The sequence below is a fragment of the Pangasianodon hypophthalmus genome, chromosome 4 (assembly GCF_027358585.1).
Source record: "Pangasianodon hypophthalmus isolate fPanHyp1 chromosome 4, fPanHyp1.pri, whole genome shotgun sequence".
Taxonomy (NCBI): Eukaryota; Metazoa; Chordata; class Actinopteri; order Siluriformes; family Pangasiidae; genus Pangasianodon; species Pangasianodon hypophthalmus.
The window spans coordinates 10,459,932-10,479,295 of NC_069713.1; the positions used below are offsets into that span (position 1 = coordinate 10,459,932).

Consider the following 19,364-nt stretch of genomic DNA (forward strand, 5'->3'; position numbering starts at 1 on the left):
CTTGTGCATGTTGTTTTTCTTTTACTGCTAAAGTTTAAAGTTTCTGCATAGCTTTTGAATTTCCTCAACCAAAGGTATGTTAACAGGTTACATTATTTTGTTGCATTGTCCCTCTTAGTGTCGTGATTCCACATTATATTTTAGATTATAGTTTAAAAGTCTGAATGTCCCTGAAAAAGTATCTCCCACAGCAGTCAAGATGGCTTGCAACATATTAATCCCCATGTCCAAAATGGTGCCCTACTCTCTATTTCCCACAAATGCCAAGTGATTATGGGTTTTCTGTGCCTTTTAGATGACATCAACAGGACACACGAGCTATTACACACAAGCTATGCGTAGTCGACAATAAGCAAAATACTTAGTGTCCAGCAATTTACTACAGAAATGACAGGTTTTTGTTCCAGTCAAAGCACACATGTGCTAATGGCTTAATGTTTAGGTCTGATACACATACAGTAAATAATCTACTCTGATTTTCCTTAATCTCACTTGGCTTCAACACATTTTATCAGAATGTCCTTAACCACTGACTTTAAAACTAGGATCTTACAGGAACATGATTTTTTCCCCCCACTACTTATGGAGTTACACAGGGTTTTACTTTAGGACCTCTGCTCTTAGACCTGCAGTGTTACCTGTACCTTTCAAGATAGATGTAAAATTCTGTAAATACTCTAAATGGTCTACTATCAACATAGCTCACTGAATGCCTGCCTGTTGATGTTCCAACAAGTGATTCAAGATCTGACAATACTGGTCTTCTAGAAATACCTTCTTTTAAATTACAGAAACAAATGGAAAGGCCTTATTCTTTCCATTTTATTTTGTTCTATGTTTGAATATATTATTATCTGCTGAGCTTTTAGCAGCAAAGGACATAATGTAATTTCACTACCTGGTTGTCAAGCACTTTGAGCTAATACACTATATGGCCAAAAGCACAGTATATGGACACCTGATCATCACACCCATATGTGGTTCTTCCCCAAACCTTTGGAAGTTGGAAGCACACAATTGCATTAAGAATTCTCTTCACTGAAACTAAGAGGCCCAAACCTGGTCCAGCATGACAATGTACCTGTGCACAAAGTGAGCTTCATGAAGACATGGTGTGTTAAGGCTGGAGTAGAAGAACTCGAGTGTCCTGCACAGAGCACTGACCTCAACCACACTGAACACCTTTGGGATGAACTGGAACTCCGACTGCACCCCAGACCTCTCTAATGCTCTTGTGGCTGAATGAACACAAATCCCCACAGCCACCCTCCAAAATCCAGATTAAAGCCTTCCCAGAAGAGTAGAGGTTATTATAAGAGCAAAGGAGCGATCAGTTTTGGAATGGGATGTTCAACAGGCACATATGGGTGTGATGGACAGGTGTCCACAAACTTCTAACCATAGAATGTACATATTAGCTCTGTGAATTAAGTAATTAGGCCAATTATTATTACAACAACAACAACAACAACAACAATAACAATAGGCGTTCCTTCTTCACAACTCCAGGACCCCTATTTCAATCCTGTGCAAACATCTCCGTGTGTCCATGGGTTTCCTCCAGGTTCTCCAGTTTCTTTCCACCTCCCAAAAACACGCTGGTGAGTGGATTGGCTTCTCTAAACTGCCCGTATCGTCCATGGTGCGCTGTGATCTGTGTATTCCTGCCATGCGCCCAGTGTTCCACCACAACCCTGATAAAGAGGTTACTGAAGATGAATTAAAATGAATTATTATTATTATTATTATTATTATTATTACTATTATTAAAAAACTCTCTCCATGCATTCTCCTTGCTTTCAGATATGGCTACAAAACAGTGCACTTTAGAGTGAATAAGCTGAAGTTTCACACACAGTAGAGTTTAGGAATGGTGAAACAGCCTGAGGACTCTGCAGCAGTGGGAAGCCAGGCGGTTCTGGTTACACCTCCTCTAAGAGCAGCTCTGGAATCAGTGGCTCCACACACTTTTCTGATCATTCCTCTTGAAAGTAAAGTGTGTGAACTGACCTAGAAGCAGTGCCTTAACCGGCTCTGGGCTTCTGGCCATTCCAAGGGCAACAGGTGTCCTCCGGTGGGCGGGGCCGCTCCTTTTGGGCGTGTCCGGGCGTCTCTTCCCCCATCGTTAAATTAACCACGCGCTGATTGGTGGATTAGTTTTAGCTCCTCCCACGTGCCCATTTGGGGTGCTGAAGCCGCCGGGCGCTGTTACTTATTGGGGAGCGGTCACGTGTGGTGCTCTTGACCAGGACAGGAGCACTGGACAGACGGTGTCCCGCACCTCCACACACGCAACTCCGGACAAAGTGGAGTCTGGCCCTCGCCTCCTCGGTCTCAGTCCCGACACCCGACTCACACGCGCTCACTCTGAACCTACGCAAAGCTTGAGATTTTTTTTCTTTAAAGAAAGTGGTTTATAGAGGGATATCGGAAGCCCTTTAAACATGACGGCTGTCGAGACGCAAGTGCAATACAGCACCACCTACACGGTGGTGACGACGGATGATTACATGACTCAGGAGGAGGACTGGGACAGGGACCTGCTGCTCGACCCTGCCTGGGAGAAACAGCAGAGGAAGGTAGGTCTGAAAACAAAACCACAACAACAACAACAACAACAACAGCCCAGTCAGTCTGAAACCACATGCACACAAAGCACGCACACTAATAAAGCTTCATTCAGCATCTGCTACACGTACAGGGGTGGAAAAGCAGCTCAGGGTGGGATATTTGCCCCATTTGCCTCACAGCTGTTCACTTCGAGGTGTGATGCCCAAAATGACTCACCCACTGATTCGATTCTGAATGGAAGTGTGCGGGATTTGATTCGTTTGATTCACCAATTAGAAATGAACGAACACTACTCATGCACATAAAAAGGTATGACATATTTTCCTGTGTATTTAGTCATGCACATGTCTTAGAACTCTGGCTGTTATGCTATAACATGAGAATATAGGCTTATGTATTTCCCATGTGTGTATATATATATATATATATATATTGTACCTGTTAATCTGTTTGGATGTGCATTTGCAAAATGCTGTAAACGTACATGTAAATATTGACCGCCCCTTACATTTAGAATCATAATAATATAAATAATATTGATTTTCTAAATTACTTTTTCATGCTTAGAAAAAAAGTCACTTATTTCATAATAGTAACCCAATGTTTGCAATTCAACCTCTATTTCAGTAATAGCCTACACATCATATAAACACACTGCGATTCATATAACACACACTTAAAATAAAAGAAAAAAACTGCACCAAAATTCTAGGTTTGTCATTAATTCTTAGGAATCGATTCAAAGAGGAGTCGTTCAATAAGAACCGATTCTTTTGTGAATCTCCTGTCACTGTTATTAGAATTGCAGCATTCTCAGTGTTGTCTTGCCGTGTGCGCCCCACCCTCACCCTGCACCTCATGAACTCAGTGACTAAATATATCCAACCGTCCAGAACCTATATTAACACACGCATTAAAAGGCTTTCACAGATCAATAACACACAGGGTTGTATGTTTATACTGTTCTCATCACGATGTGATGAGATGAAATGTGTGCTGAAATCCTAAGAAACACACCATCTGATTAGGGATTTTTGAGATTCACAGACCAATGAGTTATTTTTATATTTTTATATTTTAAGTCTCACACGGTAACGTTAGAGTTCATTTAACCGAACGTTGAACAAAAGGGGTTGCAATCTGGCTGTGTAGCCTGGTAATCAGCAGGTGGGACGCAGGGTCGAGCCCGACAGGAGCTGTTTAACTGAGTGTCACAGATGCCCCTGAGTGACATCAGCATGTTCATACCACGAACAGTTTGGTGAACTGTGCAGACTGCAGCTTTATGGCATCAGGTGCAGAAGACTGTTTCTCCCAGAAATAGAAATGGGTGGCATTTATTACCTGGCCAATATACATGCATGTTTATATGTGTGTATATATGTATGTGTGTGTGTATGTGTGTATGTATGTGTGTATGTATGTATGTGTGTGTATGTATGTATGTATAGTCTATTTCTAGCTAAGAAAAATGTCCAAAGTTACACTGTGTCTGTTCAGAAAGGAGGCAGAAAAAATGTAGTATTACTAGCAGATCGCATTTGTGTAACTTTTTTTTGTCTGCTTTTCCTCCCAAAAAAATAAAATTAAATTAAATTTAAAAAAAAACAGTAAATCCTTTGTATGTTGTATAAAATGCAGTGAAACTTATAACACATACACATACAAGCGACTAGTCCAACACTGCGGTTTTAAAGAACAATAGTTTTGCAACAAAAGTATGCAGTTTTTTACACATTTATACCTGCAGTTTGTCTGATTTCTAGGTGGTGTTTGAATGTTAACGTCTAGAAGTGTTTAATCTGTAAATGCTGAATGCTGAAGAAGCAGAGTGCTTTCTGTTTTTATCGAGCAAAAGTTTGGAATTTGCTGCCATTAATCAGACAGTCAGGGGGAAAGACCTTGCTAAAACATTTGGTTTTAGGTTATCCATCCTTCATCTGTTTATTTATTCATTTATTCATAATATATGTATTTAACAATTTAATGTCACATAACAGCAAATGACTCTAAATGAATCTTTTTTTTGTTTGCTACAGTGGCCACTTTTTCAAAGTTATCATCGTCTCAAAGAAAATAACGAAGTTTATGAATATTTTCTGATAAACCGTCTGTCCCACACACAAACACACACACACACACACACACACACACACACAACTCTATATAGGGTTGACAGAGGTGAAAGATCTCGACAGATGGCTGTTCTCAGAGAGAGAGGCTTGGAGAAGTCCAAGGCTTCATTACACTCTACGAATAAACATGTCCTAAAAATAATCTCAAACCTTACGGCTGCTCCTCCTCCAATATCCCTCCTCCGTTCTCTCCATCCTCAAGGCTGTCGTTCACTCTCTGTCACCCTTTCTCAGCAGGGCAGAGCAAGAAATGGTGACATGACAGGTGTCATTATTTCAGTTGGCCTATTATATGAATTATGAGGCATATTTTTAAGAACATAAATATACAGAGACATCCATACAGAGGGGCTAAAACTTAATGTAACAGTTGGTTAAGTTTCTCTGATAAGGAATTAGCTGCATTAGCATGTCCTGATGGCCTGTAAAGTCGCTCCCTCCCTTTTAGCGTCTCGGTGTCGGCGTTTCGGAGCACAGATTCCCCACACACTCTTAGCTATGTGGAGAGCAGCTTCAGGAGCTGATATCATGATATGAATATAGAAAGGGCATCATTTTGTGGTGAAATGAATATGAAAGGGGGGCTTTTGCACCTGTTCTTGCCCCTACCAACACATTTCAACGCAACACACTCACTCTCTCACACACGCACACACACACACACACACGCACACACAGTGTAGTCACAGTAATAAGCTAAGGTTTTTTTTCTAAGAGCTGTGCGATTAATTCGATTTGAATTGTGATCCCACATTTTGGCTTCCTCAGTTGACTGAGATATTGGTGAGCTTTGGTAGAGTTTTTCTTCTGGACTCGAGTGCATTAAATTACTATTCCTCATTCGTATGTTGTGATTGTCTGACCAATCACAGTGCGCTCAGTCAAATCTTTTGCCCTCTGCTTCCCAAACAGGCTAGGACTAAAGTCAGAAATAAATGATCACTAGATAAGGAAGGTTAGACTTATAATAGCCATGATTACACATGATAGTGGTACTCGCTCAGTCTTATTCTGATTCACACAGATTTATACATTTTCAGAAATACAGGTTTACATAGTACAGTGTGAAAGGAAAAAAATCTGTTTTCTGTTTATTTAATTAAGAATGCTAAACTGGCTGAATAATTGTGAAATCCGTGATGATGATTTTGGCCATTATTCTACAATCCCTGATGCTTCATCACTTCTTCATCTGCGACGACTCCACAGGCAGCAGAAAATAGACGTGACTTTTCTCAGCACAGGGCTGCTGTTGACTTGTAAATTTTGAGCTCCAATTCTTGTGTCCAGGCCTTTAAATAGCTGCAGGTCTCCAGTATCTCTACCAGCATAGAAGTGCACTGTGAATGGGATTAATCCTTAAATAAAGACCCTTGTGGTGGATCTGTAATGGCTGTTACTGTATAGGCCATGCACAGGCCCACTAATGAGTGCTGTAATTTAAACCAGTAACGGCCATAAAGATGATAAGTTTGGAAATCAGAGACTTTTGGAGAGGTGCGCTCTGGTAAATTTGATTTAATGACTTGCATCTGATTTTATAGTAGCATTAATGAGGAGCTAATGTGTTAAAGGTTAAAGGTTGCAGCACACAAATATACAGTACAGAATTATATAGTACACACGTATCTCATTTTCATTCCTATTCCTAATTAAAAACATGAACAGGAAGTCACTCAGATTTTGTCAACTATAAATATCTGTCGAATAAGCCAGACTGAGCTCCTTATTAGTGTGTATAAATGTGTACACACAAGGGAGCAAATTCATTTAGCTGAAGTGTAGATCAGTCCTTCAGTGCCAGTCAGTGACGCAGGAAAGGTTCACATCCAGGTTCATGGCTGAGTAGAGTTACAATATTTCCAGTGATCACTGGTATGTGTACAGCGTGCAGTTTAAGAGAGGTGAAAAGACTGATTTCACATAAAGACTCGACAGGCATGCTCGTTCAAAATATTGTGTGACACTTCTGAGCTTGGCTGTAACATTGAGTGTGTGTGTGTGAGTGTGTGCACTGAGATGATCATTTCATGTTGCATACTAGTTCATTTTGTTGTCTGATATACAGCAGGCATGATGCATAGTACAAGTTATGCAATATTAAGTTTTAAGAAAACAAAAACAAATGAGGATTTTTACCTCCTAATTGAGTGATTAAATATTTTTGGTTAATATTAAATATTTTTAGTTAATATTTTGATAATGTCCCAAACTGAAAGTAAATATATTTACATACATGTAGGTACAGAGGAATATGTACAACACACAGTGTGACACAGTATACAGTCAATACATATGTCTAATATGTGACATCATCTAAGTTTTTTTTAAAAAATATACTTTATTATACTTATAAAAAAAAGTCCCAGATGCATATCTGTTTTATTTATTTATTTATTTATTTATTTTTGACACCCTATAGTTGTATTACTATACTTTATATACTCATATTTTAATAACATCCCTGACGCATATAATTTTTAAAATTATATTAACTGTTTCTTTCTTTCTTTCTTTCTAGATTTTAGTTAGTTAATTAGTTAATTATATGTGACATCATCTAAGTTGTTTTAATATACTTTTAATATATTTATATTTTTAAAAAATCTCGAAACTTGATGCATATATTTTTTCATTATATTACCTTTATTAATTAATTCATTGTTTGTTCCATAAGTTGTTTAAATATATTTTAATATAATTCTATGCAAAACATCCCAAAATTAAACATGAGGCATATGTTTTTAAAACAATATTAACATTATTTATTGATTTATTTGCTATATATATTTATTTGCGTGAGACATTATTTCTTGTTGCAGATTAGTACCATGGATAGAGCTTCCAATTCTACTTCATTTTTTAGTTTATTAAAGGGACGACCTTCTGACACATTCACCTTCGTGTGATTGACCAGTGAGCTGTAATGTCAGGCAGGAACACACTCATATAGAATATACACTGTGTATCAGTTTCACTTCTGTCATAGCAATATACAGCATATCACTGCTGCTATTTTCCACCTCTCTCACAGCGATATACGATATTGCGCCTCTGCTCTGTTCCTCTCTCTCCCCAAGGGGGCTTGATACCTCGGTGGTCTCTGGAGCCTTACCTAATGCCAGGATCAGTTCAATGACTTGCCGTGTCTTCCTTTGATACTTAAGTGGCCGTTTTAGACTCGATATTTCATTCGTGCAAGGTCAAACACACTGGCTATATTTATAATAATTCGCTCCAGTGATCTTACTGCAAAAAATCACATGTCCATGGTTATGTTTCTGCAACTAGTGAAGTTTGGGGAAGATTGGGCTGTTTGGATTGTTTGGTGGTCCACCTCTGATAAAGCTTATTTTCGAGTTATTCAGATAAGGACACTTTCATTTTTGTCCATTAATGACAGCAGATCTTAAGTCTTGAACACTGCGACTCCAGAAGGTCAAAGGTTAAGTTCCATCAATCACTACTGTGGCTTTCTGTCTACAGTAATACCGAAAGCACAGAGGACGTGATACGACTGAATGTGTGGACCTTCATGTTGGGTGTGGTGTGCGCTAAGTGTGAAACCCAGCCTAGATCTCAGGGGGACGTTGTACAGAAAAAAGGTGTGTGTATGTCTAGGTCCATATCCATGTCAGCTGATGCTGATTTGCTTGAAGCGATTCAGTATTGATGTGTTACCAATGTGGTACTGATGTCATCAGGCATCCCTAATACTTACTTGATTGAGAGAGAGAGAGAGAGAGAGGGAGAGAGAGAGAGAGATTGGAAAAAACAGAGACAGAAAGAGAGACGTCAGCTCAAATATCAGTTACTATTCCAGAAGTCGTGGCCTTGTAGGGCAGCTGCTATAAACTACAGCGGAGTGCACTGAGGCCTCAGGAAGGGCTTACGTGTGTGTCACTTTTTTAATGTTGTGTGTGAGTGCGGTCGTGAATTTCCGCCCTCATTTTGTGTGTACATTTTTGGTTTTGTGTGTGTCTGAGATACATACCTTCAATGCTGATTTTTAAGCTTTAAGCTTGTATAAATCCCATCACATCACCTTCTAGACATGTGATGATATTATTCTTATGTCATAGTCACTGATTGTTGTATCAGACTTTGGCCAGCTTGAGGTCTTCTGTTCCTGGGCATATATGTGACTGCATATTAATATCTTGGAAATATAAATCTTTATCTGACAATTTTGTGATTTCAATATATTGAGCTATATATAAGTTTAATCCACAGTCATCGCAGCTTCATGAAAAGGCATTTATACTTTCATTTAATATTTCAGTGTAAAAAATCTCACATATATTCAATGGCATGTAAATAACATTTACAGCATTAACACATTTCCTGTTGTGTTTTCTTTAATTGTTCACAGTCAGACTCAAAACTGAACACACATCTTTATTGAGATCTTTGTTTCCTTGCATAATTTTCAGAGGTGTCACAATGAACTGATGTCATAAAAATAGAGTAGCTCTCTAAGCAATAATACATCATCTAGTGTATCTAGTTATTGCAAATTATAGAACTGGGATGCTACTGTTACTGGTTACTGTAAAGTTCTCGCATTCCAGTTTGGGGGCACAAAACAATTCTCACACCTTATTATAACATGGAAACACTTATCTCATTCTCACAGCTTAATTATCTCGTTCTCACGCCTTACTATGCTATGGCCACTAGGACTGGACAATATGACATATAATATTGATATTGTGATAACTTATGCCACAGTACACTGAGATATCGCAGATATCGTGATATATTATTATTATAATATTTTAAATTAGTTTTCTTTTTTAATAAGTACAGACAGATTGGAAGCAGCTGATTTATTAAATGTTGTACTAAATCTTAAAAATTGTAAAATTTTGATTTTGAATTTACTTTCCCCCTTTAAAGTGTTCATTTATTTTTTCTGGACATTAAATAAAAGTATCATCTATCACAGTTCTTAACAGTTTTTTTAATGCAATGCTAAAGGTTTGCTGTAGCTTTTTAACAAAACGATATATTGTGGTACCTATTGTGTATCAGAGAAATGTCTTTGAGAATGGTGATATAATATTTTATAGTCATATCTCCCACCCGTAGTGGCCATGCATTAGGATATGGTTCCCATGCTTTAAAAATATTCCCACATTATTTTTATTAAGTAGGGATGTCACCAGCAGAGCGCTATAGTTCTGGACAAATTTTCATGATTCTTATCCAATATATGACAAGTATTTTGTTGAAGGTGAATTCTGATCCACAATAGGCTCCATCACACTTCACTGTCCATCGCTGTACTCATTGTGAAGTGTGTTACTCCTGATAGAGAGACCTTTCAGGTTTCCATGGTAACCTTTCCCTCCATGAGAGATGGTGGTTTTCTGAGAATCTGATTGGCTTATTTGTGGTCACATGACTGGGGTGGGAGCCGTAAATAAGGCATCAGTGAATCCCAGCTTTAAACTGAATCTCTCACATATACCTGAGCATCTAGAGTGTGGAGAGGTGTAATGACTCGAGGAAGCTACTGAGCTAAACTAGTCAGTGAAGAAAAGTAACTTCCTGATTGTCTGTTCTTGAACTCAAACTCCTGTAGGCATCCTAAGGAAATTTACCAAAATATATACCAAAAATATTTGTACTATATAAAATGTATATCAGATTATATTGCTATTTAGTAACATATATAAGACAGAGACACCAATGACATTTCTCCTTCCTGATTTGTTAAAATGGTGGTGGTATTGCAGTAGAGTGGTCTGTGTGTGTGTGTGTGTGTGTGTGTGTGTGTGTGTGTGTGTGTGTGTGTGAGTGTGTGCGCACACACTATTTTAAGAAACCTTCAGTGTTTCACAAGCTGCTCTTACTCAAGACTCTCTAAATGTTCATGCATTATTTAGTCATTTGGAACATTTGTATTCAGTGAGACTTACAAAAATACAAATGGTGAAATGATATAAAATACTGCACGAATCATTGTGTGAAAGATAACACACTACTGTTGGCTTGTATAAGTGCTATTGAATTAGTCATCAGCTAAAAATGCACAAATTCAAGCCTAAAAAAGAACCTAAAAAGAGAAGAAGTGTTGTGCTAGATATGGTGTGAAGCAGTAGGGATGAAAGGAGGAATCAAAAGCACTTGTCTGTGATGCTGCATTATTTCAGAAACTGTTGCCTTTCTACCAGCTGATAAAGATGGTCTACCACTTTGACCAGTGTGTTTTGGCAGCTGATTAAACTGGAAATTTCAGCAGGGATATTAATACATCACACCAGTGTCATGGCTTAGGTAAAGTATTTATGTGGAGATTAACATATTTACATGGAGACAGACAAAAATCATTCGAACAGTTGTTTGTTTTCTCTCTTTGTTTATCAGTCCTAATTTCAACAAATCATATCGCATTTCTGCAGCACTACAGCTCTGTCCTTTGCACCACAGTTTAGCTGCTCAGAAAAATGTCGCCAGCAAGCCGAACTACACAAGACTGGTTCACTTCGTGCAGTCGGGTTGACTGAGGATGGAATCGCTTTCTTACTGCAATCGAACTTCACTAGATTTTCGATTGGAACTGGACCGAGACCACCTCGCTCAGACGCTGTCATCCGAGTGAGACTGCTGCGTTCTCACAAATGAACTGCACCAAGGACAAAAACACACTAAACACTGCATATGTAAAGAAAATGTGTAATGCAGTTACATGTGCTTTTGAAGTGACTAATGAAGTAATGAAGTGAAATATATGAATATATACACATTGTAAGACTATTGTAAGTCGCTCTGGATAAGGGCGTCTGCCAAATGCCATAAATGTAAATGTAAATACACAAAACAAAAAAACTAAAGACATCAGTGTATATAGCAATAAAAGTTAAAAAATGGAATTATATCAATATTTGAAGTGACCAGCCCTTAATTTTAAACTGCATTGGCTCTCTCTCAGATAAATTGTCATGTAGGTTTATAAAGAAATTGAATGGTAGGTATGTTCCCTTCATATCTAATAAACCACATTTGTATCTCTCAAGCTAAATTAAATGTAATGTCTCAGCTTTATGTTTAGCTATTTACAGTAATATTAGCTCATCACTGACATTTAGCTAGATATTCCATATATTACTGTAATAAGGATCCGTATAAAATTCACCAACTTTTTTACTGCATACAGTATGCTCACTACGTAGGGCATAGAATAATATAATGTTTTTGTAGTACAACTTTTACATAATATCTATTTTAGGACAATTTTATTTGAGTATTATATTTAGTACAAATAAAATAATCCCAGTTTCCCAAGATAATTAAGAGACCTGTGTTTTGAAAAACTGAAAAACACAAATGGGTTACAGATTTTTGAAATATATTTAAAAATATATATGTATTTCTTCTCTTTTGCGTGTGTAAATATTTTGATCTGTTTCACTTGAATGTAAATGGGGGGATTGGCGGCTTAGAGACAGCAGGAACTTTTACATTATCATCGTGACAATCCCAAATCCAGGGTTCAGAACAGTCAGAGTGAACACACGGGGAAACAAATGACAGCGTTCCAGCCAGATGAAAGCTATTAATGTAATGTGTGTGTGTATGTGAGTGTGTGTTGGTAAAACAGCGAGGCTGTAGAGGTTTAGAAAGGTGAGAATACCCCCCACAGAGGAACGTAACACACACTGAGAGATACCTGACTGTGTGTGTGGGTGTGTGTGGGCGAAAGTGATAGATATCATTATTAGTGGTGTGTGTGACTGTGTGTCTTTTCTTGACAATGACCTCATTGCTAATTTGCTAATTTAGTCTTCACTAGTAAGTGTTATGGGTTATATTTAAAATAATGATTAAATAACATTCCAGTGGACGTCTAGACCCTGCTGAGTATCAGGATTCTATTCAGTTAGAGATTTTCCATATGAAAAGGAATATATAAATACACCCAAGACACATTATTAACTCGAACCACTTCAGGACGCCTGAGACACATTTTAACTGCAAGTGTGAATGTACCTGTCTCTTCAAACCACATTTAAACATAATCGTGATGTTTAGTATGGCAGCCATCTTATTCATAAAGAAATTAAATGAAGACTAATGCAAATGAATAAAGCGACTAAATAAATGAAGAACATCACTGTAAGTCGTTATAAATAATGAGCTGATTTGCATATTAATGTGCAGGACAGCTAAGATATTTCAGTCTGTATGCCAGGAGACACATTTGTACAGACAGATAAATGATAACTGTGGAGAAACGTACATGCATGCGGTTAAAATCTTATCAGGATGCAATATAGATACAAGTGATCAGGTGTAAACAGGGTCTTAGGCTTGAGATAATTTTTTATCATGGTTTAAACATGGTCAGCAGTGACTAATTTCATAAATTACCACTGCATTAAAAAAAATGGACAGTACCATTTCATATCACAGTGTACACATCCCCAGGCACTTCGGATGTCAATTTAAATTCAGAATGTTACTGGAAATGTAAAGTTTTAAATATGTAGAAATGCCAATTTTTATTTTAATTGCAATAGAGCAAATTTCCAAACAAAAAATTTTATAGCACAGAAATTAAAATGTGCTGTTTAATAAACCCAGTCTGGTGAAAATGCATGAGGTTTAATTCATCCATAACTAATCTTCTAAGTTGCTTTTGGATAAACTTCTGCCAAATAAATGTAGATGTAAATAGAAGCTATAATCTCAGAATCTGTCACTCACACACACACACACACACACACACACACCATGCTGCCTCCAGCTGAGTAAACGCAGATCTCAGTGACCCCCCAGTCTCACAGGAGGTAGTTTTAACACTACGCTTTATGCGTATAAGATGAGGGTGGAGAAGGAGGAGGAAAGAGAACAGCCTTGTAATTTAGCAGTGTGGAAAAACTTGTAGGCAAATGAGCAGGGCAGTGGTGTCAGTTCAACTTCCTCACTCTCGTCCAGCTCACACACAAATGCTGTAATATATATATAAAGAAATCTATTCCTCTAATATGTTTTAGCAAATGATGTCATTGTTAAATGATGAAATGATGTTCAGGGTTTTGCAGCTCTCTCCATGGAGCCACGCTGCCCCTAGTGGTCACAAGTGGCATTACCATCCAAGTAAAGTCATGATAAGAGCAGGCTGTACCTGCTGTTCAGAGGGGGGGTGAAGCAAGTATGTGGGCAGTTGGGGTGGAGGCGGGGGCTGTAGGGGCTGCAGGGGGTAAGGGGGGCATAAATATCTGGACAGGCATTCTCTCCCGGCTGATTGTAGATGACCTCATTTTTAAAGATCGGTTGGGAGAGGCGAAGCTGAACAGCAGGTGGGGGTGGATGACTGCATTTAACAGCTGCACGCATATACACACACACACACACACACACACACACACACACACACACAGCTCTCATGCATGGGAAGATCAGTTTTATTTAGAAGCATTTAACTCATTTTGAGTTTAAGACGCGCTGGCTCAGTTTGCCTTAGTTTATAGAAATGTCTCTCTCTCTCTCTCTCTCTCTCTCTCTCTCTCGCTCGCTCTCTCTCTCTCTCTCTCTCTCTTTCTGCCATTCTGGGATCTTGCTCTCTCAGCTGTCTCTCTGGTGTCCTGTATCTCCCCGATTTAGACTCCTTCACCCCTCCTCCCCTCCATCCTTTCCATTCCTACTGTTTCCCTTTTTCACAGCTCCATCTCTCCACAGGTCTTTTTCTCCTCCTTCTTTTTCTTATTCAATAATCTTTCTTTTACCACATTTCATTCCGCTTTCCTTCCTCTGCACCTAGTTTCTCTTCACCTCTTCCTTTATCCATACTTCGTTCTTCCTTTAGCTCTCTTCCCTGCTCTACTGCCTCATCATTGCTAAAAGCCAGAGTGATCGCTGAAACCCACATTTAGTCTCAGAGCTCTAAATCACACCTCACACCTCTCTCTCTTCCTTTTTCCAAGCCTTTCCAGTCCTTTCCTGTCATTTCCCATTTGTTCCTCTCTCTCTCTCTCTCTCACACACACACACACACACACACACACACACACACATACACACTCACACACACAGAGAGCTGATACATCATCTACTCCTACACTTGACTTTTTCAAACTTCCTTTAATGCTCTTTTATAACGATCACTCAGCACACACAGACAAACACGAACTCAGTTTTAGCACACCGCTGCCGCTGTGCCCTGAACACCCACACGGTTGGATTGAGGTTCAGAGGAAACTCGCTCGCTGGAAGCAGACACGCAGTCGCAGACGTGGGTTCTGCTCTATAATAACAGCCTGCGTTCCTGCGTGACGCATTGCCCGCACCGCAAGCTGAAATAATTTCAGTTAGGCTTGGTTAAGTGAAAGAGAATCTCTGATTCATTATTCAGAAGCAAGTCTCAAAATAGCACTAATTTTTAGACTAAGGTTTGAAGAGGTGTTTATTTTTCTTTATACCTGCCACTCAAATCGTTTTCACTTTGTGTCTGTCTTTCTGTGTGTGTCAGACATTCACAGCCTGGTGTAACTCTCACCTGCGGAAGGCTGGCACTCAGATCGAGAATATCGAAGAGGACTTCAGAAATGGCCTCAAGCTCATGCTGCTGCTCGAGGTCATCTCAGGTATCCGTGCTGACACGACTGCAAGTCCAAAATAGCATCGAGATCCTCCAAAAAAAAGCAGTTAATAATAAATCACTAATAAATCACTTAAAGGCACTGTAGAAACTCAGAATAGCCGCCAATGATAATTAAAAAATAAGTGACCATGTGACGGAAAAGCTCAAGTCTCAGAGTGCTGATTAAGATATTTTTATTCGGCTACATTCAATATGTCCAAACTAAAAATGTAGGCCTGCTTTAACCAATCAGTGCAAATATCTGTCCCAAAAGCAAACTGTATTATTCATGAAATCTAGTTAACTAATATTCAAATACTCAGAGATGCAGCTTTTCTTTATGCTAATGAGGCATTTTATGAAGACCAACATTCATTCTTACAGTGCCAAGAGCAATTATAGCCATATTTTTACATATTCATCAAACTCCTAGTGCAGGGATTCTCAAAATGGGGTCCAGAGACCTCCACGGGTCTGTGAAGTACAGCCAGGAGGTCTAAAAATGTTTTTTTTTTTAATTTAGTTACATAGTCATAGTACATATAGCCTGTTTGACTGGAATTGAATGGGTTTGATTCAAACCTTAATAACACACAAACAAGTCAATTTGGACCAAATGGGTTCTGTCTGAGGTGCCAGAAATATCCAGAACATTATTGTACACATTCAAAGCTGCAAAACATTTGAGAGCACCTGCTATAGAACATCAGTAGCCACTAATGCAGCGCTTCTGTGTTCTTACAGTTTACTAGTAATGTTAACAAGAGGGCTAGAAAGGTATCTCCTAACAAAATTGTGCTAAAAGTTCTGTTATTTTCATAAAACTGTTTTTATAATGGTAAAATTGATGCAAAAGGAGTAATGCGTCAGGGAATATGGGCAAAAAACTCTTTTTGCAGAGTTTCTCACTCGGGATGTGTCTGATTCCTCCACTGCATTTACTAGTTGAAAATGTAAATAACCACAGTCGACTTTTGAACAATGGACAAGAGAGGAGCCCCAGAAAGCAGGGCCGGTTCTGCAAAAAATTTACATTTAATTGAATGCAGCTGACTGAATTTCAACCATATGGCAACATTCTGATTATTCTTTAGTGAGAAACTGCCAGTGTATCAACATTAGCCTTAATAAAAAAGTAACCGTTGCTTTCATTAGGCCATTACGTCAGCATTTAATGTCTGTAATCAGTGATTTCATGTCGCTGCAGCTGTAAGCTCATCAACCAGAGCAGCAGTACTGATGCAATATTGACAGAATTTTACATGACCATTAACTAGATGCCCCAGTGTTGAGATGTGTTTTGAAAATGACTTACACTAATCCTCTGTGCTGTATTACAGAAAAAAAACCTTTCTATTACTGTACTTCTACTATGGAGGAACGCTAACCAACATCACTTCCTGTTCTTCATTTCTGTTTATTAGCATCTCATTGATGTCTGAATCAGATAGCTGTGTGAGTTTGTGTTTTGGTTGATGATTGGTGATAAGTGCTAATCTGATCGACAGGTGAAAGATTGCCCAAACCCGACAAGGGCAAGATGCGATTCCACAAAATCGCCAACGTGAACAAGGCTCTGGATTTCATCTGCAGCAAGGGAGTCAAACTGGTGTCTATTGGAGCTGAAGGTAAGGATCTGTGTGTATGTGTGTATATGTGTGTATATGTATGTGTGTGTGTGTGTGTGTGTGTGTGTGTGTGTGTGTGTGTGTGTGAATGAACTCTTGTGTATTCATTCAGCAAGGTGTGTGACATCATTTGCTACTGTTCCGTTTTTCTAACTCCAGCTTTTTGTGGATCTCTCTCTCTCTCTTTCTCTCTCTCTCTCTCTTTCTCTCTCTGTGCAGAGATTGTTGATGGTAACGTGAAAATGACTCTTGGAATGATCTGGACCATCATCCTCCGTTTCGCTATCCAGGACATCTCAGTAGAAGGTACACATTCAGGCTGTCAGTCGTAACTCGTAATCTGTAAAATTGTCATCATCATCAGTGTGTGCGTTGAATACGTTCGTATGCGCGATTGTTTAAAAGTAATTGAATGAAAGACAGAGTTCAAGCAGTGTGCACATAATTACCCAGTGATTATTCCGCTTTTGTCTCTTCAACACAGAACAGTATACCAGCATTCATTCATATGATAATAATAGAGTTGTATTACAGAAAGTTTTGGACACTGAATAGACTTGAATCCACTGAGAAATTAATTTGAGAGGAAAGTGTAATTCTGCCCACGTGAATTACGAACACCGTACCAAAGGAAATGTGTAGGAAATGTGAACGTTATCATTATGCTGGAAGGGTTCTGTGTACATTCGCATGACACTATTCATATCAGATACATTTTGGAGTGCACTCATACTGCCTGAAATGCTCAGTTGGTATTTAATTTGATTTAATATGATATCTAATCTGATTCCTTGAGGTATTTTATAGTGTGACTGTGTACAGTGGTGACTAGCATGCAAACACATGACACAAATTATCTTAAATAATATGTAACCACAGCAAAAGCTTGCAAAGGGTCACTCAGGGACTGTGAGGATGTTAGTATGAGATCAGTATCAGGTGTAATTCAGTACACAGGACTATAGAGGTGTTCGTCAGGACTGGCATATCATGGGAGCAGCCTGTTAAATTTGAAATTTGCAGGATAAAGAAAAGCCAAGTTCATTAACATAAGAGTGTACTAGACATGGCTCTGTGGTTGTGTTAGTTTATATTATTAATAAATTTATTGCGGTACATGCAAAAATATCTGTGGGAACCGATTGTTCGGGATTCCTTGTGAGCAAAAATCTCTACTCATATTGAAAATAGAAAAAAAAAAGAAAAATGGGATCAGTTCACCTATAGAGAAATATTTCTTTCTGTAATTACTTCCAACATTGAGAATCATCCTGTCATACCTAGTACACACATTTTGGTTTAAATATAGATTTTGTATAATGAAATCAAAGTGACATCATCATGTTAAAGATTTATGTCACAACCATGCTGAGATTCAATAAGAAAAGCATGACAAGTCTGTGTGTGTGTGTGTGTGTGACCTGTGTAGAGACCTCTGCTAAAGAGGGCCTGTTGCTGTGGTGCCAGAGGAAGACTGCCCCCTACAGGAATGTTAATGTACAGAACTTCCACATCAGGTGAGCATCAGTGAGTCAGACTCTCGGAATGATGTCACGTGGGGGTTAATTTTGAACTGCCTCTATTCTTTCCCTGCGGCAGCTTTCCTGATGCACTGTTCCAGCTTTCTTACTGTGTGACTTATTCTCCTCATCTTTCTCTCTCTCTATCCTCCGGTGTTTCTCTCTCCGTCCCTCTTTCTCTCCTTGTCGTGGCTGTTCAGCTGGAAGGATGGCCTTGCTCTGTGCGCCCTCATCCACAGGCACAGACCTGACCTCATTGACTACTCCAAACTGAGAAAGGTGCTTTCTCTCTTCCTTCCTCTAAATCTCTCTTTTTCATTTCTTCTTCTTCTTCGTTTGTACACGTCTTCCTGTGTGGTTTTGTGCAATGACTGTATTTAAACTGATCTTTTTTGGTGTTCTACTTGTAAAGGACGACCCCATTGGAAACCTGAACACAGCATTCGAGGTGGCTGAGAAATACCTGGACATCCCCAGAATGTTGGACGCTGAAGGTGAGGATGCAGGATTGAGACACAGCCAGCACTTAATGCATGACAGGAGAACACTAGACTGATTATATGAAACACTGTGAAACCATTTTACATGTGTTTCTGATTGACTGGCAGGTGATAAATATTATTCTTATATCAACAAGTGAATAATACTCACATTATAATTATATCATTAAATCATATATAATTACATCAGTTATATCATAAACAACAACTGAAACAAATGACATGGGCCTAGGCTGAAAGAAATGTTTCACAGGTTACAGTGCGTTGAAATGTTTTCAGCAAAAGTGACAAGAACAGGGCAATAATATCCTGCGACACATTACCGTAATAACTATTATATTGTGCTACCGTTTTCCAGGGCAACGGAAAATTAGGTAAACCTTTTTTTATACACTGCGATAACAGCTCTGTGTGAGATTCCA

The 19,364-nt window shown here is 38.7% G+C and overlaps 1 protein-coding gene across 1 annotated transcript in view; it reads left to right on the top strand.

Moving 5' to 3' along the window:
* The first annotated feature begins 2,231 nt into the window (after positions 1–2,231).
* The window catches only part of actn3b (actinin alpha 3b), a 29,003-nt gene continuing 11,870 nt past the window's right edge, over positions 2,232–19,364 (top strand). Inside the window, exons 1-7 of the mRNA XM_026936879.3 lie at positions 2,232–2,579; positions 15,184–15,298; positions 16,803–16,922; positions 17,142–17,228; positions 18,352–18,439; positions 18,643–18,721; positions 18,855–18,936. Coding sequence (XP_026792680.1) covers positions 2,445–2,579; positions 15,184–15,298; positions 16,803–16,922; positions 17,142–17,228; positions 18,352–18,439; positions 18,643–18,721; positions 18,855–18,936 — 706 coding nt within the window. The 5' untranslated portion in view covers positions 2,232–2,444. The remainder of the gene's footprint in view (positions 2,580–15,183; positions 15,299–16,802; positions 16,923–17,141; positions 17,229–18,351; positions 18,440–18,642; positions 18,722–18,854; positions 18,937–19,364) is intronic.